Raw genomic sequence first — 20,908 nt, forward strand, 5'->3', positions numbered from 1 at the left:
TTTGTATTATAAGAGACAAATAGAAGTATTTTTGTCATTTTCTCTTTATTTCTATTACATATTGATATAATAATTAACATTTAAAGATCAACACGTAAAAAGTCAATGACAACTTTCTTGCGGGATATTTTTTTCAATAATATATATTTTTAAAGTTAATTATATTTTTAATTTACCAAGGCGTCACCCAAATCCAAGAGAAATTCAAAATTCACTCTATACATGTTTAGGAGTTTGAATTTTGAATTGACATCTGAATAGTAAAAAATTTGAATTAAAAAAATTATATGATGCGATATAAATAAATATTGATGTAATATTTTGAATGTAAAATATCTTGAAGAAATCGAAAGGGTAATAAGGTGTAGAAAATATGATTCCTCTCAATAAATATACAACATCGATACACCAATTAAGAGTGTGATACACACCAATCAATAGTGACTTTTTATTTTATTTTTTATTTTATTTTTATCTTAATAGTCTAATTATTTTTTTTTAAGAATTTGGACCATTATATGTATATGATTCAAAGCATGCATTGAGATTTGAGAATATTCAAAAGGTTACTAAAAAGTGTCAAAAGCCAACATGTAAGTATGCATATATACATGAATAAATGCGATCTTTGGTATTCTCTGTCCTTATTCAAATAAATACATTTCAAAGAACTTTCTACCCATTTCACCCTAGTGCATAAAACAAGAGAGAAACATAGTAAAACATTAGTCGATTTTGATCTAAAGACAAAATATAAGTAAAATTGTTCCAAAGACTGCAAGATAAATAAATAAGAAAGGCTGGGCAATAACAATTTGAAAGAACTTTCTATCCATATCAGCTCCAATCCTACCAGACTCCCTACAACATATACATATATATATATATATATCTATATGTATGTAGAGAGAGAGAGAGAGTGAGAGAAAGAGAGAGAGTACTTACTGCCTCTTTAGTTGATATGGCAACCGGCGCTCGGGCACCCCATCTTCAGCTCGTCTATCTTCAAACCACTTCACAACCCTTTTCCGCGGCAGATTTGTCAACTGCACGATGCTGCTAACCATTGCATTCTGCAATCATATATGTTCAAGCCACAAATAGGATGAAATTGGTACAACGTTCAAGGCTTCAACTTTCAAATCGAAAATGACATTTCATAATGCATCAGGATAGGGAGGCAATCAAAATGGCTGCATTCTCATTCTATTTGTCGTAGTATGACAAAAAGAATTTGAAACTCCTAATAAGGGGAAAAAACTATTGCCTTACGGCTTTGCCATGGCCCGCCTCCATTGCTAATAGATACACCAAGAAAGAAAAGCATTTGTATTGGTTCTTAGTCATATCCTCTTTAAACCCTTTCATGTACATAAATTGAATATATACGGAATTTGATCATTCTCTAGAGTCTACGACTATATGCAAATGTTAAGAACAAATGTCGGGTCAGCCCCAGACCCGATAACCATAGCATCTAAAATATGGAAGGCTCTTAAGATTACTTGCTGCAGCATAAATGAACAAACATATTAAAAAGTCATTTTAACTCACAGTTGGGCGCTTCGATCGTTCATAGACTTGCTCCAGAGTCTGAAGTTGCATTTTCTTCAGCCTCTTTTTAGCGGACCAATTGTGTTGCTTGACATGAACAGGAACTTCTGCCTTAACTTCAGGCTTTGTTGTCGATGTCTCTGTCTCTAAAGAAACAGCTTCCACTTCCTTCATAGTACCAGAGATTGTTGAATCAGGCTTATCGGGTAAAGTAGCACTCAGCATAACAAGATTAGGAGGAGGGTCACGAAGTAATCTAAGAACAACAGCTCTGTCTAGACATAGGTCGGCAGCAAGATTTTTCACCTGTGGCAAAAGAAGGGTATTATAAACAAAACGACAAATCATACAAGATGTGTGAAAATAGTAGCTTGGAAAATAAACTTAAAGACCTTGAATAGACACCGTAAATACTAAATTTATTTCACATGACACCTTTCCATTTTAAAGCCAGCACTTAGGACTATTCAAGTAATATTAGACAATAAATAAATTACATCTTGTTATTTTATAGGGATCAGATTGGATAAGTTATTTGATCCAAGTAATCTCATGCTCATTTTCATAGTATAAACCCTTGACCAGATAAAAATACATGACTATATATCTCAGAAATAGTTTATATATTCTATGATAAAAATCAATAAATATATTCCTGTGAAATTTTTATTCAATCCATTTATGTGAACAAAGCTTTATAATGAAGACCCTCATTCCACGATGCTCTTAACCATTAGAGAGAGGCTCACCCTAGTCTTACGGCGACCGTCTTTCAGAGCATAGGCTAGTCTCCTAAGTTGCCAATTTTTGAGGTTTACAGATCTTTCCTCTTCTTCATTGTCATCACCAACTTCATATCCACCCTCATCATCATTATCATCATCTTCCTCTTCACTGACATCTTCAATTGTAGCAGAATTCAAAGCCCCAAATATTTTATCATCCTTCACAGCCTCAGCTAGCTCCTGTTCAAGTTTAGCAAGCTCTTCATCACTTATATCGTCATCTTCACCCGCCAGAGCCTCAGCTAGCTCCTGTTCAAGTTTAGCAAGCTCTTCATCACTTATAACATCATCTTCATCACTTATATCATCATCATCATCACTTATACCATCATCGTCATCACTTATATCATCATCTTCATCCACCAGAGCCTCAGCTAGATTTTGTGCAAGTTTAGTAAGCTCTTCATCGCTTATATCGTCATCATCGTCATCATCCTCAGTACCATATAATTCATCATTTTTCAGATCTTCTCCAAGCTGACTAAAAAGAGCCTCAAGGGCATCTTCATCTTCATCTTCATCTTCTTCGACTCTTTTCTTTGTGGTTTTGCGCTGCATCTTATGAAATTTAATTTTGTCATTAACAGTAAAATTATTGAATGCATACTTAATTTTGTACATAGATATACATATAGCTTAATAAAGTGATTCACCTATGTAAAATTGGAAAAATGCATATCTAGCATAAACATAATATAAAGCAATAAATATGTTAGTATAATACGAGGAATTTCGAGAAGCAATCCAAATTCATCATATCTTCACTTTTTGTCACTATGATTTGTAATAAAATACAAAAAGGAAAGGTAGTTTGCCTCAAGGGAAAACCACAGGCGGGATTAGCATCTGTTTCTCAATTCCACTTCCCTCAAACAACAGAATTTGAAAATTTAGACACCTGGATACCTTTTTCGGCTGTTTGGAAGAAACAGAAGGGTTTGAATTGCGTCTGCTACGGTGGCTAGACAAACATAGGCAGAGGGAGCGCAAAGGTTGCGGACTTGGCCTGAAGAAATTTTTTAAAGGACTTTTATGATTGCACAAGGGGAAGACATCTGAGTTGGAACTAGCACATTGGAGTGTATGGAATGTCTGGAGAGCTGTTAATGATGCCATTTGATCAATTTCTTATTTCTGCCTCAAAATACCTGCGATATTCATCATATGTCAAATAAACGTTTGAAAATTAACTTGATTCAGATTCCCTCACAGTTTCAATGCTAATTATTAGAATAGCCTAGCCTCAACGAAAAAATATTACCCGAATTATGAAATCAAGGACAAAGCTTGAGCATTGCTGCCTATGGGCAGTGGGTAGAGGTGTCGGAACAGGTGGCACGGCTAGCTAAAATTTACTCGGCCAATCGCAACCCACAATTAAGTGTGGAGGGCTAGGCAATATTTAAAAATTTATTGAAATTATCAATATTTTAATGCATCAAATGAAAGGATTATAGGTAGAATTATCTTCCAAAATAGTGCAAAAATTTGCATAACAAAGTTCAAACAAATTTTCAAAATAAACAAAACTAGAACATTAATTCATTAAAATTCATCAACACAAACGTAAAGCTTTTTCAAAGTTTGCCAACTACATCGTTTAGATATACAGTACACAAACTTAATTTCATACATTCAGATTTACAAAATTGTATAAAGACAAAGGTACCTTCATTCACACAAAAACGAACTCAATGAAGGATATATATTTGGGGAAAAATATACAGAACCAACCAACAACAATGAAACTCTTTACGACTATGAAATAGACTCCAACCCTTGGAATTAATCTAAAAATAACACAAAATAATTACAATTGATATCAAACAATTCAAATCCTAAATACCCATAGCAGCAGTCGGCATTGAAATTTATAACAGTAAATCATTTAAAATTAGTGGAAGGATTGAATTTACGAACCTCCGATGAAGAAGAAAGAAGCTGTCCTGACTGACTTGGAAGAAGACAAGGGTCGGAGAAGAAAATACGAGAAGCCAGACGGTAACGAAGTAGTGTAAGATATGGAGATTGAGGAAGGAGAAGGAATAGAGTCAGGGGAAGAAGGATAAAGAATGGATCGGTGCACTGAAGGGCGGCGGGCCCGTACGTGTCATACAACTAAAAATATTTGGCACACAAAATATATTAGGTTGGCCCGGAGTTTATCCAGTTCGAGCAGAAAAAAAATATATATATATATTTGGCAAAAATTTTTTTAATTGACTAATAAGTTAGAGGATAATATAGCAATAATATAATTTCCTAATTATTAGAATGTCATATAAGCATTAATAAATAACAAAAAATATAATGATATATCGATTTACGTTAAAAATTTCTTCACCGTTAAAAGAGAAAAAATTAGGAGACTCTTAACCTCATACTATCACCGAAAATCATACTTACAATAGTACAAAATCATAATTTGAGATATGGCTTGATCAATGATAAGTTACCGAAATCTCGATCTCATAAAAAAAATAAAAAGTCGAACAAAATAGAGTAAAAAACATGTGTTGTTTTCGGATTTTTATCTGAAAATCAAACCGTTGAAATACCGTACAAAACGAAGGTATAGATGTCCCTTATCTTCAGTAAAATTTTCAAGCCGATCGGATAACGTTTACTATGTCGATCGATCCAATCTCCACAACTGCGCAGGGGGAAGAAAAACCGACAAGACTGCTATGTTCTTGTTGTTTTTTATGCGAGTGCTGCTGCTGATAATTTTTTTTTTACCAAGGGTAATTAAATCATAATCACCAAGGGTTTTTGACAAGATTTGTTCGATCGCCAACCTCGTTGCTTGACGCCAGAGGCTTTTCTGGGATTAGGACAACTGCTAATATTTATTCGGAGCTTGATTAATTACCTAGCTTCTATCTTTTGGAGCTCTTCGGGTCACTGAGTCGGGTAAGAAATAATGACAACTTGATCTACCGATGACACCCTCCAAATCTCTCAATCCTTCTCGAAACTCACTTCAACTACGGTATTTAAAGGAACCAACCTAGCCCACAGAGGAGTTCGACATGAAGGACGGCAAACTTTCCCTAAATGCTCGATGATGGGCCTGCACGGCATCAGTAGTTTATGGATTATTCTCTTAGTTGGGAAGTTAAGTTGTCTATTTTTCTTGGGATGGATCCTAACTACATTCACAGGGGCCGGAAAAAAGGTCAGTATCAACCTCCATCTTTGTTAGATCATCAAAACGCAATCACCCCTCTTTAATCGCCTACTGCGTTGCATTTCGAAATGCGATGTAATTTTCTACCGTGTGGTCGAAAACTCCATGCCATTTATAAAAGTTCTTCCCTTTGAGCTCCTCATCGGATAGAGATATGTGCCCCTTCTTCAATCGAAGTTGCATGTCCTGTTCAAACTTATGAGAAATTAAATTCTAAGCCAAAGATCCGTCGTGTTAAAAATTGAGATAAGAAAATAAGATAATATATCTAACCTTATTCTTTAGCGCAGTTGGATTCAAATCTATGAATTAATTGAGGATTTCGTGTTTTTTAAGCATATGGCGCAACCCCTCCTGAGAAACCCTTCTAATTTTGTTATTTCTTCAACGATTAGATATGAAAAGTAATGGATGTTGCGTTAGACTTAGGATCACAACCCTAATATATTATTTGTTATTAATATTTGGTCTCATCTCCCAATTAATAATTTATCGGGTTTTTGCACATAGGTGGTTCGCACTTATTAAATACATTTAATCCCAATAAAATTTAATAGACCGTGTTTCAGGAAAGCTTAATTTAACTGATAACTCAAATAGTTTACATTTAATTCAACAATTAAATTTTTAATCCAACAATATTTCACTTGGGTAAATGTATATTGTATATAACCTTCTGAGATCATGAAAATTTTTATATATGATCATTAATAATATTTTACCAATCTTATTTGTCAATCACATTAATTTATGATCAAAGCGGTCATTATTGCATTTATCGCAATTAGACCGATCAGTGGTCACAACATTAATATAACTTAAGATTTGATTAAGTGCGGATGCACAACATGAAAATTACATTTTATGTGATCTTAACATGTCTATTTCCAATTGATTTACCTTAACTTTAATTCAGATAACCAAATATTGAATAATATATCTTGTAGAATAAAATAAAATAACTTCAACTATATTTAAACATTACTAATCACCTCCCATTAAATCGAATTATCAAAATATGGTCTCACTATCATACAAGCAACATGTTCACTATAGAACTTGGCTGGCAACCTTTAGTAATTAAGTAGATCCACAATAATAAACGTTGTACGGATATGTTCAATAACTAATTTACGATATTACACCACACAATTAAGCAAATGACGATTATTACCATAAAATTATATATAGTTCCAAAAAATTTCAAATTTAGGAAGAGACTAAAACTTTATTTCCGAATGAACAATAATAACCAAATTTTTCTAAACCAGAAGTCAAAATTAAATTTCATCTAAAAGACGGTACCACAAAAAATCTCTTGCAAATCCAAATAATAACCAATATTTAATAATAATATAAAATTGTCAATGGTTCAACTTTAAATTATTTTTTGTTGCCTATATAGATGTATCTTTGACCATTAATTGATTTTTGACAATAGAAAGAATCTTGCAACACAATGAAACAAAATTCACCCCTCAATTGTGTTTATGAACCAAAATTATATTAATTTCAGTAAAAACCAAAATAAAAAAATATCTTTTGTTACGCGTTATTCGTGATACTTGACACAAATTTTCTTGTCTTGTCCAACCTTCTTGTATAAGAAGCAAGTCTTCTCCTCACGATGAACCTGATGAGTTGGAGTTGGAAGTGAGAGCAAGATCAATAGGACTAATATGTCCTCCAAAAAGTTTAACTTTAAGGTTCTTCAATTTAGAAGTAATATTACACATATTTTCACCTCATCGCTTTTGGTAAAGTATTTTTCAATTTCGATAAGAAAATTCTTAAAGTAGTAATAATTATCATATATTGTACCCCAAATATTTCTGAAATGTTTTCTTAATGATCATCATACCTAGGCAGTTAAAACTATTTTATTTCTCAAACAAATGTTTTTCTCAACAGTATTTTTTGCAGTTGGAGGAGTGATTTTGTTTATTCACTGCCAAAAAAAAAAAATTAATTAGCTACAATATTTTTAATTGTGAAATAATATGTAGTCAATGTCATTCAACAACAAAACTTAACTTTTTATATCTAAAAAAATTGTCTACTACAAAATTAATTTCGTCGCTAAAATTCTTTTGCTAGAAAATTATATTTTCATAGTAAAAGGGTTTTAGCTATAAAATTATATTTCATAGCTAAAATCATTTGGCTAAAAAAACCATGCATATTTTTTTGTTAATTTTTTTTTGTTATGAATTTTATTTTTATAGCAAAAAAGTTTTAGCTCTTTGCTTAACTTTCATTGCGAAAACTTATCTTTCGTTACGAAAGTCAAATTTGTCATAAAAGATCTTTAACAACACAGTATAGGCGATAAAACATATTTGGCAAAAACCTTCTTGCTACAAATTCAGTACCTTTTGCTATGTAATATTTTGTAGCTAAATTTCAACTTTTTTGTAGTGATTTTTAATGTTAAATCAAGATCCATACCGTTCAAATGAATCAATATTGAGTCTTTCCCGTGTTTAAAGTTGTTCCCGAACAATATTAGGACCAAATAAATATACAAATGAATACTCACTAAACATAATGAAACTCAAGAATAATGTTGTCTCATCTCAACACACTATGCAACATCAATGATCAATTTTTGGATTAACAACATTGATTACTACCGTCATCTTGTTATAATAATCATATACAAATAATAAGTAATGTCAAATAATAAAGCACTATTTGGACTAATTTAGTATTCACATAAATTAAAGTTGTATAATCATCTCATATATATTATCGCATGCGTATATTTCATTATATCAATTATCAACTGCCTATGGATCGAAGAATAATCACATGAATTAAAAGCAGATATAAAATACTTACATTATCAAGTAAGAAATCTCATGTAATTAAAATGATAAATGAGCCAGTTATGGAATTGAAAAATCACTTTACCCAAGATAATTCTAGAGCAAAAGAGGGAAAAAAAAAAAAAAAAGGGAAATTAATTCTTTCTCACGAGCACTGCCTGCTGCCGGCTGCTACTGGCCATTCTTGTCTTGTCGTCCGCTACGAGCTCATCGTCACCCGCCACCGGCCACCGCTGCGCATTTTCACTGGATTGGATTTGGGATTGATTTAGTAGTATGTTATGTAAATATATTATTCCCTCTATCCAAAAGTATTGTCTTATTGTGTTGGACAGAATATTGATATTATATTGGTTGTTGGTAAAAAGTATGGACAAATAACTTTTTTTTTGCCTTTTGTGAGTATATTATTGTAAAAAGTAGTGGCAATTTGTGTAATAATAATGAAAAAATAAGAATAATTTTATGATCATATAATTATTTATGAAAATAAAACTATTGTTTTGGGACGGATAAAAAATGGTAAACAAGAATGGAGGGAGTACAAGTAATCAAATTTTAATTTAGTTATATTCTTGTTATTGTTATTATTATACTATTCATCTTTTTCATGATTTTTTAAATTTTAGAATTTATAAATATATTTTAAGTTATTTAAATAGATTTTCATCTGCTTTTCTAGATTTATGCTTGTTTTTTATTTTAAATTTTTTTTTTGTGAAAATTTTATGATAAAAGTTTTATTTAGATATATCTTAATTTAATTTAATTGTGATAGCTTATCTTATTAATTTAATTGAATTTAATTTTTAGTGAATTTGTGAAGTTAGTACAATAATTTTAATCAAATATTTTTTTTTTATTATTTAGGCAAAATATGTTATATAATTTTATTTTTTTTAGTTGAGTAAATAATACTCCCTCCGTCCCATTTCATTAAATACTCCATTATTTTCACAAATATTTTTACTTTATATCACATCGTTACTTTTACACCATAAAATAAAATAAGGACAAAAATATCATTACACTATTTTTATCTGCCTACTATGACAATTAGCTGGATTTGGATTTTATTTGGACGAAGTTAGAACCTTAATGGTTGGATTATTTTTTGTCTGTCTTCATAGATCATATTCTTTATGCATATTTGGTTAAAGGTAATTTATTTTGTAAGCAGTACTTTGTTTGGTATTAAATTTTTTATACTATAATTCTTTTTTTAAAAGAAAAAAAATTAATCCCCAACCTCTCTGACAAAATAATTATGATTCCACTGCTGAATTATAATTGAATTTGAATAAACACAGTCTAAAAGTTACATGTTGTATGACAAATTTAATTGGACCATAACGCGGGTCAGGATGAATCTATAATTGCAACTTCATGAATATAGTCAGCGTGAATATAATTATTGCAACCTTAATTATATATTAATCACATGATCATTGGACCAAATGATTCTAATACGAACACATACATGCTTGCACACAAATGTCTACAGATATTTAATTGCCTGTCGGGCCCTAGTTTGCAAGATATTAGATTCGGCCGGGAGTTTACCCAGTGCCCACTTTTGAATAACGGCCGAGAGTTTCCACGTTATCAAATAAATAGACGAGCATTAGTTTATGTAATTGTAATAGATATGAATTAATCCAACTGAAAATAATCCATGTCAATCTGGACCTTAACAATTTTGATTAAACAAATGAATAAATCTAACAATGATACCAAAATCAGGACGTATCCATTGATTCAAAAATAAAAATTGTCAAAACATGAAACTAATATAGATTATCTAGCATGAGCAGAATTAATCCGTTTAGATCGAAAATATAATCTAAAGAATGGGATATGATGATTTCACAATCATACCTGATTTGGATTAAATTAACACAACCAAGCGCAAAACTGTACATACATGGACACAAAGGAGATCTGTTGTGATAAATTAAACCCTAAGCTCAAGATCTATCGTGCTGAAAATTTGAAATAATAAGATAATAATCTAACTTTATTCTTTAAAGCAATCGTATTCGGATCTACGAATTAATTAAGAGTTTTGTGTTCTTCAAGCCTACGAAAAATTGCAAATAATATCCTTCATGTATATCCAAATATCACTTTTCTATTTTATTTATCTCGCTGGCAAAATATATTTATACGTTTGTATTCTTTAGTCGCCGTGGTGTTCACACCACGGCTGTCCCACGCATGGCCAAAGGACAAAAACAACGAACTTTGCAAACATATAAAATATATTTTGCCAGTGAAATAAATGAATTACAAAAATGATAATTGAGTATACTTGTCTGTCTCCATGTTCTCTTTGGATCTCCTCGTTTCTTTATAGACATACACTATTTTCTTTCACAACTATCACATTAAATCGCTATTCAAACACGAAAACACAAACCAAACACAATAACATCCAAAATGACATACTAAGTAGCATAGAATCAAGATTCCACAGATCCACAACTGCAAAACTCCATAGTTATAATCAATCCTCCATACTAGCTTTTCTTTACTAATAATACTTGATAGTAATAATAGATCTGCAAACCTCCATAGTTATAAGCAATCCTCAAATTCAAGTTTTGCTGTAATAATAATACTATAAGTTTAGCTCAAGATTCATAGCACATACCAGAAAGGGTAGCAAGTGCAGTCAGGGCATGGGCATCCCATCCCACCCCAAAGCTGGTCCTGCTGCAAATGGATAGCCATTTGGTGCAAGAGCAGAGCCCGCACCAACACCACCCCACATATCATAGTAGGCCATGTCAGTTGGGAAAGAAGTCGTCGCATTTATGTCTTCAACTTCTTGATTATGGGGCGAGATAGTGAACTGGTTCAAGGCATCATCAGCATAAACTAGCCCAGTCGGAGGAGCAGGATGCCAATCAGGATCATATGTTTCAGTTCCTATGCCTCCAATGTTGCCCATTTCGTTTCCCATCAATTGCAGCATATTAGAACCGTCAGGAATTGCGGAATATGAAGGCAAGCCCATCATATTATCAGCATCCACCTGCATTAGGACATTTCTGTTGAAGCCCGCAACAAAATGAGCTTTTTCAACGATCGATGCACCTGTTTCAGGAATGCTTCTGCTTTCCACATGGCTCTGTGGGAGCAGGGAGTTGTGAAAAGGCTGCACAGATGATTGGATTTGGCTCGGAGATTGTTGACTCCAGTGTTGAGGGATCCCGAGGTTTGGCATCCCAATCCCATTTCTGTTAAAGTAGCTCTGTTCATTTGAAATCCACTGTGCATTTTGCATCAGATTTGAGCTCTTAAAGCCACCAGCATTCTGTTGTTGATGTTGATTTAGTGCAAACAAATTTTCCTGATGCGGTTGACCACCAGGGACTAGATATTTCTGAAAAAAAAAAATACAGGATATAAAATAAGAATCCAATGAGGGGTAAAATGAGAAGGATCATTGATAAGTGTATGCAGAAAATTAAGAGCGTGCTGTGGAACTGCTGTGGCCGACAAAAAAAAAAAACATTAGAGAAAAAAAATTCACTATATAAATACACTACGAAATTGATGGGAATTAAAAGTGTACCAGGGCAGCGTAGTGATCTCCTGAAGGGATGCTTGTTTTACTGGGAGAGACCGACATTGGAAACAAGCTATCTTTGCTTAAAGAGCTCAGACCATTTCCAGAATTTTGTTGGAGCACAGGAGTTGGGGATGGGGCACCAAGTGGTGCGGCCATGGCCATGGCAGGTGCTAAAACACTATTTTCAATAAAACCATTCCCGTTGCTTGTAAAGCGTTGTAGGACAGCAGGGGATAGGTTTTGAACAGGATGTTCAGAGGAGAAGTTTGGAACAGGAGAGGCTTGCAAAGCTGCAGAGAAAGTATTTGGAGTAATACTTCTGGGGCAACTGTGTTGGAGTGCAGGATTTGGGGCCGGGATGGTGGGCAACAGATGAGGTTGAACAGGTGCGGGGATAGAAATTCCAGATGAAAAGCCATTCAGAACTTGAGACCCATTCTGATTAGCACCACTTATGTTGGTTATATGAGAGCTGTCTGTTGCATTCTGGCTTGTGAATTGAAACTGATCAACGACATTGTTTGTGCCTTCTGTTCCCCCATTTTTTGTAGCATCAGTTGCTTCATCATCAACCTGGGTTAGATCCAGCATATCAACAGATTCGGCAGAAACAGCATCTCCCATATTGGTATCATCATTTTCCATCACAGCATTCCATGAGCCATCTGAGGATATAATTATCTCAGACACATTGGGCCCAACCTCTTCCAAGACCTGAGAAAAATTTAACATAATTGAATACAAACACTCATCCAGAAAGAGTATTATAATGAAACCTCCGATTTGACAGATTATTTATCTTTGGCCAGTATAAAACATCAGCAAGGTAATATATTAGCAGCAATAATTTGGTTAAATTATCAAGGAATTTCAGTGCAGAACTGGTTAAATAATCTCATTTAAACTAAATGAAAGATACTCTATTAAATTCACTAGAATTGCAAATGAACTACTCACCTTAACCATTTTTCGGTCCAGACGAAGATCAATGAAGCATACATTGTGATTACAAGTTGGGCAGCGCCAGGATGGTCTTCTCGAATTCATTATCAAATAGTTGTTAAAATCAAAACACTGAAATACAACAAAAAATTTCATCAATACACTAAAAGGAAGTCCAAAATCTGAAGATAGCTTTTTAACTTCAACTGTGGCATATGGATGGGTAGCAGAGATTTTTTCTGATTAGATTATGATCTTACCTGATGATGATTGCATGAATGCCCTTTGACAGGAGTCACAATACGCTGATAGCTATCAACATACAAAACAATAGAAACAAACATTATGAAGAAGCAGAAGGTTGCATATGGTCCACTACTATTAAGAGTAGAGGTGCAATGATGGGGAAATTCAAATTTAAAAGTGATAAATATAAGTTAAATATTAACTAAGCAAACCCAGACTCTACATAATATCTAATGTTTCTAACAAAAATTGTTCATCTCTCATTAAAGTATAATTCGGCGGCAAGATACAAAATATATCTATGTAAGTTAAAAAGGTTTTCACTGCATTATAGGTCAAATCATAAACAGGCAAATATCCCAAAAGTACAACAGGAATACAGAGGTGAGTAGTTACCTAATAGGGCACTTTAGTGATATCCTTGATGGCCCCTCAATTATTTCGGAATCTATAGCAATTTAAAAGGAACACAAAGAAGTCAGCCAAAAATGATTAAATCCAGCAGTTAAATGAGAGATATTATTTAGGAGGAAGAAAATTCACACAACCCGTATGATGTTCACAGAAATATAAAGACATTTTCGAACTTATAACAACAATGCTTCCAAAGGGTCACCTAAATCCACGGTTGCAGAAGCTTTATGCTCATAATCTTTCAGGGTGCTATTAAAGGGGTTTGGCATCTCGCTCATGAAAGCAACAGCAACAATATAATTCCCTAGAGAATGAGCAACATTGAGAGTGAGCAACTTTCAAATATTCAGCATCATACACAGAAAATCAGAAGTAGGGCATCTAAATCATTACCATAAAATTCACCCACAGCCTGGAGAGTGTTTGCTCCATATTTGAGAAAATGGTTTATGATTGTTGGAATCTGTGGCCTTGTGTCCTAGTGGAGGCAAAATTTGTGTAAGTGAATACTTTGATAAGAAGAATTAAATCAAAGTAACATATGTCTCAACAAACCATGAAAACGTTATCCCTCTTCACAACTCCGTTTCCATTTATGAGGAAGCTGCAGTTAAAAATTAAAAATAATAAATAAATAACGTGTTGAGGTGTTGATTTATGTCAAGATAGTAATGAAGGAGATCAGCTTACTTTGCTTGGGCAGGACTTTTAATACAAACAGATGTCTCCATATTATCTGTTTGTGCAACAAACAGCCTCTGCAGGAAGAGGAATAGTAAGATGTAAAGCACTTCATACTAACTGTCTGTATGTACTATTATTGACCCTATAAACTTAAAAGGGTTGCCGCTAATAACCAACGAATGGCGCCTATGCAAGTTTTCAGAAAATCTAAAAACATGGAACTACCAAACTGCAATCATCCATCTTTCATTGCTGGTAGCAAGTTCAATAATTTACATAATAATAACAGTAACGGCATCCTTCCAGATTGGCAGCAAATCAAATACGAACTATTTTCAAAATAATGATGGTTCAAAAACACCTGTACAAATAATCACAGCTCATATTTTATATAAATAAACCTACAAATACTTCAGAGAAGAGAACCCACATTAAAAGGCCATGGTATTGTATAAATACAGCTTCTTGTAAAACCATATAACTGAAGGATGATTTGTTACCTAACTAACATGCATTCTGTATGATACATCAAAATGAAAACTACAATGCTGATTTTTTCAACTTACAATTTTCTCTTCTGGAGAAAGTATCAAATTCTTTGAAATCTGGAAATCAATTGCATAAGCATTGAACCCAAGCTGTCGTTAAACAAAATGAAAATACTATGATCAGCAAAACGCATCTGTTTTTAACACAAATAGGAGCAACGAAAGGAAATAACCACCTTGATTTCAAGTACAGCAAGAACTTGACCCATCCTCAAATAGGGATAAAATCTGCGACAAATATGATCAGATAGCTTATGTTAATTGGTAGGTAAGAAGTTGAAATGGAATAGAAAGATGCTTATTGGTAAAACAGTAAAGAGGAAAACACCAAATTGCTTCACACAGAGCTAATTCATTTATCCATAAATATTTGACTCACCAAGTAGTAATTTAATCCATAATGTTAAAAGGCCTCATTGAAATGTGTATACTGTTTTTGAGTGGCAAATTGAACAAAATAGTAACAGTACTCTTGTTTTTTCTCCCCACTAATCGGTACAAGACTTCATCAATTAACCAACTGATCAACTGTACTGAAGCCTATGGTTTTTGCGTGGCAAATTTAACAAAATAGTAGCAGTACTCTTGTTTTTCTCTCCACCATGCGGTACAAGACTACATCAATTAACCAACTGATCAACTGTACTGAAGCCTATGCATTTCACTCAGAAGCTCTTGAAAAGAAATCATACGATTATACTAGACACTACAAAACATCTTATAAACTTAAACATACCATTACAATGAATTAGACATACTAATGTGCCCATATTATTATAACAAGAAACAATTTATGATTCTTAATGGTGGACCAATTCCACAAAAGAGATACCGAGACATAATCGTCGAGATAACCATTTGCGAGGAGCGTTGAAGAATGTTACAAGCTGGCACACTGCCAAAGGTACTTATAATCTACATGGGAGAGACAACAGCCAATCAGAAAATAATAATAATAATCATCATAATAATAATAATAATAATAATTAATACATGCATGTAAAAAGAATGAATAAAGATAAATGCTAACCGACCTCCTCAGCCAGATTATTGAGCTCTTTACAATCTCTTTCGGAAAACCACTCACGTTCACAAGCAGTCTAGAAAACAATTTCAAGCTTTAGAAAAAGGAAACAAACAAGGGTGATTGGTAGTGTGGTTGTGTGCAAAGAAAATGTCCCATTAATCATAAAGCCTGCTAGCATATATAACCATGTATGGAAGTATAAGTACCAATTGAAGTGTAAGAAAAGAAAATCTTGACGGATGTTATATTTTCAAGGTCCTAGACATAACTATACAAATGAAATTTTTTTTACCTTAACAGATATCATCAGGAACAAAATTGCTCCTTGTAGCACACTATCATGTCGATTTCGACACACCTGAATATATCAATCATTGAAATAGAATCACAAAGGAGTTTGATCATCACGTAGTATATCAAAGGCAACAAAGAGTAGAATATAACCTAATGATATATCAGAAATAAATGGAAATGTAGACATCAGATCACTGAGTAACAATACACCATACCATCTCATACAACAAAGCACCAATATTGCAGATATAATTACATATTCACTGCAGAATTTAAAATTGGCTTGAATAGGTTTAGCCACCTTGCCAAGAGAACAAATTCATTTCATGCTTCGGCAGCTTTAGCTACAGACACAAATTGAAAATGCATGGGGAAGTACATGAATTTCTTTTTTGCATGGCAATTAGTAACACATATTTGAGATATTCTTCCCACTAAGATGTATATGCGAAGCATCAAACAATAAGAATAGGAAACATCACCAGCTTTATCAGTGCAGGGAATTCTTGATGTCTGACAGGAATTTCATTGTTTACAATTGCATAATCGAGGGCTCTGCATTGTAGGGGACCAAACAGACAATGAGACAAAATAATTCCCATTCAAATTCAGAGCATGATTCGAAGTGGCATTGATAGCAATTTATTGATAATGACTTAGTAAAAAAATAAAAAATAAAAAATAAAAAGAAAGTCATAAGGATCATGTCTGTCCATTGAAAAGCAAAACATTGATATGGATACTCTCTTATCAACATGATGGGACAAATTCATAAATACTAAACAGCACTATCAATTTAAACTTTTAAAAGTAAGGCATCCATCAACACATCAAAAAATATAAAGATGTGTTTGGCCATTCATATTCACAATAAAGTTTTGTGAAAACAAACACGGGTTGGGTCTAGATATCTACAATCCTAAGAATAAACAGAATGCATCATTCAATAATAATAATAATAATAATTGTTGGTTGACTCCCGTAATATATAAATAAATAAATAAATAAATAATGTATATCCCTTTAGGTTTAAACTTTTAGGTAGACGGCTAATTAGAATAGTATCAGAGCTAGGAAATCCCTGTTCGAGTTCCACCACCGTTCATTTGTCGTTGTCCACGTGCAAGATTCGTAAGTGACATATCTACCTTGCACACAAAGGGGTGTATTGGTTGACACCCGTAATGTATAAATAAATAAATGATGCATAAAAACAACACCGTCATTTGACATCATTTAACAATAATAGTAATAATAATGTTAAATATATCCCATATTAGAAAAAATATTGGGGTTCTCTTGATTTGTAAGGGAGAAGAACAACTCCACTTAATACCAATTGTTTTTAAGTTGGAATCTCAAAGCTTTCTTAACAGAGAGTCATGGTGTCCGTATTAAATATCTTGATTAGAATTTTGAAATATCATCTCAAAAGAAAAATGTTGAATACATCCATATTAGAAAAAATGTTGGGACTCCCTTAATTTATAAGGGTGGTTTTAAGTTGGAGTCCCAAATCCCTTCTTAACAAATAATATAACAATAAATACTGTAAATTCTAAGATGTGTGATAATAAAGATAAAAAATGTTACAACTTCTATCATTCTGGCAATTTTTCCATGAAAAATATATCTTTACACCCGGCATGAAAAAATCTTCTAACAATTACATGAATGCAAATAATACAGAAATAAACAAACAGACACACAATAGAAGACCGCTAAAAACAAACTTCTAGGAAGTTGCATCTTCATACATCTTTCTCTTCTAACCAATACATTTAAAAAAGATAGGGTGAACTGAACTGTAATTAGCAATGTCATCGATATCGCGGCTTCATACTTGAAATGAATCATTTGGATTAGGACAAACTAGATGGAAGAACAAGCAACGAGTGACAGTTTTATCAACATATCAGCTCTCTCAGTTTTAGAAACATATTACCATTCCAAATCAAATTCCAATCTTACCATATGTTCTAGAAGAATTCCCAAAAACCTTTACAACAAGAACAAATTATGTCGTCTTTGTAGAACGAAAAAGAACAAACACACTTGGCAAAGAAGATAGTTTCAAAATGCAAAAACCATCAAAGCACAAACTCTAGAACATGATCAAATTTTAAACAAGAAAAACAAATAACATTTTAAAGACAAACAAAAATAAGAATCACTTGAAGCACTTTCCACCTTTTTAACCTACAGAAATTTTAACAATTTCAATTCAGGCCAAATTCTACCAAAAACGAAGGCTACAATAGGAAAAACACTAAACACATTCTCATTGAGGTAAACAGTTCAACCCTAAAGTGGATTTTTATGCACCAATCCTACTCTAAACTGATAAATTTGATTCAGATCTGATTCTACTCTAACCTGATAAATTAGATTACAGATCTAAATTTTAATAAACCCAACCATAATGTACAATCAATAAATCAATCATACACTAAAGAGGAAAAAAATCGCAAAGAAAAACCTGGCAAGGGATATGCAAAAGTAATAATCCGCTTTATATCGTTTCCTTGAACTCTTGGATGAGGAAGCATCGGTAATGGAGACTGGAAAACTATTCATTTTCAAAAATGGATTCCCTTAGAAACACACAGGAAATGAAACTCCCTCTTTTGTATAATGAACTTCCTCAGAAAATCGCAGAAAATAGAACACCCTTTTCTTTCACACACAATTTTGTGGCCATAAATACAAGAGCTTCGATGTTTTCGAGGTATGCTCTCTGGCAATTCCATTAAGGACAAACGAATTCACCTACTGATGAAAAGGACCAATCTAAGGCTTCCACGAAAAAACTATGAGTCGGTGGTACCCAAAAAAACCCATTAATTGTGTCATTCAAAAGCATATGAATAATCCGTGGCAGAAATACCTTGGACATAATAGTATCGACAGAAACTAAATGGAAGAATGATGTAATTAAGTCACATGATGCAATAGAGGCTAAACATGAGAACTTTTGATCCACAAAGTCTTATATTATGGCTCCATAATGTAATGATGGAGTTGATAAAGTAAATTACTTTCCCAAGACAGAGAATACTACTACTCTGTCATGCAACATCAACCAAACAAAATAAATAAATAAAAATTAATAGTCTTAAAAAAAATAATGGCGAAAGATACTGCTCATTCTCCCCAAGGATTAATAATAAAATTAAACGAAAATACATTAGGCGACACGATTGCATATATCTTGCTCAGAACAAAAAAAAAAAAAAAATTGCAACAAGACCTCTTGGGGTACTGGCCAGAAAAATTAGTATCATACGAAATTTTGGTTGGTTAGTAACGAAGCCAAAGCAGAAAAATGGCATTATTTGACAAAATTTTGATATTAGAACAACCGTCTTACCAACGAACACGAACATTATTTTTGCTTAATGGTTACGTATGCGCCGAGAGCATCAATTAACTTACGAAATAGAGCGGCACAAACTCCGGATTATATGTTCAATCTATCCACTCTACATTCCAAAGGTCCACATTCTACTAAATCTTCCATAATGAAATATACGTAAAAAGAAGTAAATGCAATCGAATAATTATAATTATAGTTTTTCTTTATTTAAAAGAAAAAATCCTGTAAAACACATGTAGTCTGCAATTGATAATTCCATTCGAGAGCTACGAGTATTGGATAAAACAGCTCCAATGAGACACAGGCTAGATGAAAGAATACTATTTCCTAAATGATACATAAGGCCAAAAGGATACACAAATACTTCACATCCACAAACATGAATGCTACTAATTCAATTTGCAAACAATTAAGTGTTCTCCCAGAAATACCTGATGATACACAAAATCGCAATACCAAAACATACGGAATTTCATACAATCATTGCTAAAACAATCATATAATGTAAGGAGAATCCTAGAATGAGCGACGGATTTTGAAGATCAAAAGCAAATAGAGCATTCAGAACTATCAATTGGAATACGTTATAATGCATACCCTACACCGTAGACGATCAAACCAATTTGAACAAAAGCGTAGTCAGGGTACCTGGAAAGGGAGATTGACGAACACCTCCGTAGCGTAGGCCATAGAGAAGGTCAGGTAATCCACCAATCTCTGCGGAAACACAGTGTGTGTACAAGTCGGAGAGGCTTGGGGCAGGGGTATTGGCTGAGGTCACTCCTCCGCCATTCAATGGTAGCCCGGAAACCGGATGCTGTCTCGCCGTCATCCCGGCCATTCTTCCGGCAGTCAGTTAAAGGAATTATTCTACCATACGCTGTTCTCTCGATCTCGGCCGGCGTCGGAGATTCTTGAAGCTCTGATTAGATGATTAACAGTATCTAATGAATAGAGGGTAGTTGCAACGAAGCAGAGCCACTATAAATTCCCAAATTATTAGTATTATTTTATTTTATTTTTTTTGCAAAAGTTTACTGACTTGTATTACTAATTTACTATTTTAACTCTATTTTTCTAAAAAAATAAGTTTATACAATTTTTTTATAAAATAAATATGATTAATACGAAAATAAAATAAAAAATTTCAATTCAAAGACAAATAAACACATTTATTGGATTAGTTTGTTTTGATTTGAAATTCAATTTTTTATTTAAAATTTAATTTAAATAATTGTAGTTGTAATATTCACTCAGTCCTGACAATAGATGAACTCTTTCTTTTTTTTTCTTTTAAGTCACGATCCCTTTAAATTAATTTATTTTAAATATATTTAATAAATATAAATAAAATTAATTAAATTTATAATTGTTGATGTAATACTCCATCAGTCACCTATGAACTCATTTTCCTTCTTTTTTTTTTTTATCCTTTGTATAAAA

At 32.9% G+C, this 20,908-nt stretch overlaps 2 protein-coding genes across 3 annotated transcripts; both read right to left on the bottom strand.

The window, feature by feature from the left end:
• Positions 1 to 661: 661 nt before the first annotated feature.
• On the bottom strand, positions 662 to 4,426 carry LOC127256435 (protein OVEREXPRESSOR OF CATIONIC PEROXIDASE 3). 2 transcript variants are annotated; one of them, XM_051282448.1, is made up of 5 exons: positions 4,260 to 4,426; positions 3,246 to 3,487; positions 2,304 to 2,891; positions 1,555 to 1,860; positions 662 to 1,073 (listed from the first exon to the last, which is right to left on the bottom strand). In XM_051282448.1, the coding sequence occupies exons 2-5, from the start codon at positions 3,453 to 3,455 to the stop codon at positions 942 to 944; spliced, it is 1,236 nt and encodes a 411-aa protein (XP_051138405.1). In that variant the 5' UTR covers positions 3,456 to 3,487; positions 4,260 to 4,426; the 3' UTR covers positions 662 to 941. The 2 variants fall into 2 exon arrangements, with proteins under 2 accessions (XP_051138405.1, XP_051138404.1); XM_051282447.1 differs by having other exon boundaries at positions 2,304 to 2,897.
• A 5,985-nt stretch (positions 4,427 to 10,411) lies between these two features.
• On the bottom strand, positions 10,412 to 20,404 carry LOC127256085 (E4 SUMO-protein ligase PIAL2-like). The gene is made up of 18 exons (XM_051281916.1): positions 20,114 to 20,404; positions 18,569 to 18,658; positions 18,483 to 18,486; positions 16,572 to 16,644; positions 16,088 to 16,153; positions 15,803 to 15,868; positions 15,601 to 15,683; positions 14,945 to 14,996; positions 14,787 to 14,858; positions 14,227 to 14,294; positions 14,092 to 14,140; positions 13,930 to 14,014; positions 13,739 to 13,840; positions 13,519 to 13,570; positions 13,137 to 13,188; positions 12,892 to 13,008; positions 11,938 to 12,648; positions 10,412 to 11,745 (listed from the first exon to the last, which is right to left on the bottom strand). The coding sequence occupies exons 1-18, from the start codon at positions 20,304 to 20,306 to the stop codon at positions 11,032 to 11,034; spliced, it is 2,649 nt and encodes an 882-aa protein (XP_051137873.1). The 5' UTR covers positions 20,307 to 20,404; the 3' UTR covers positions 10,412 to 11,031.
• Positions 20,405 to 20,908: the final 504 nt, after the last annotated feature.

The sequence above is a fragment of the Andrographis paniculata genome, unplaced genomic scaffold, assembly GCF_009805555.1.
Source record: "Andrographis paniculata isolate CXL003 unplaced genomic scaffold, ASM980555v1 Contig55END, whole genome shotgun sequence".
Lineage (NCBI taxonomy): Eukaryota > Viridiplantae > Streptophyta > Magnoliopsida > Lamiales > Acanthaceae > Andrographis > Andrographis paniculata.

Coding starts and splice junctions, on each gene's coding strand:
- LOC127256435 (XM_051282447.1), bottom strand. CDS start 3,455: ATGGCATCATTAACAGCTCTCCAGACATTCCATACACTCCAATGTGCT. Junction 2,898..3,245: donor CTTCCAAACAGCCGAAAAAG/GTATCCAGGTGT, acceptor AAATTTCATAAG/ATGCAGCGCAAAACCACAAA. Junction 1,074..1,554: donor AACGATCGAAGCGCCCAACT/GTGAGTTAAAAT, acceptor ATATGATTGCAG/AATGCAATGGTTAGCAGCAT.
- LOC127256085 (XM_051281916.1), bottom strand. CDS start 20,306: ATGGCCGGGATGACGGCGAGACAGCATCCGGTTTCCGGGCTACCATTG. Junction 13,841..13,929: donor GGCTGTGGGTGAATTTTATG/GTAATGATTTAG, acceptor CTCATTCTCTAG/GGAATTATATTGTTGCTGTT. Junction 13,571..13,738: donor TTCTGCAACCGTGGATTTAG/GTGACCCTTTGG, acceptor AAATTGCTATAG/ATTCCGAAATAATTGAGGGG.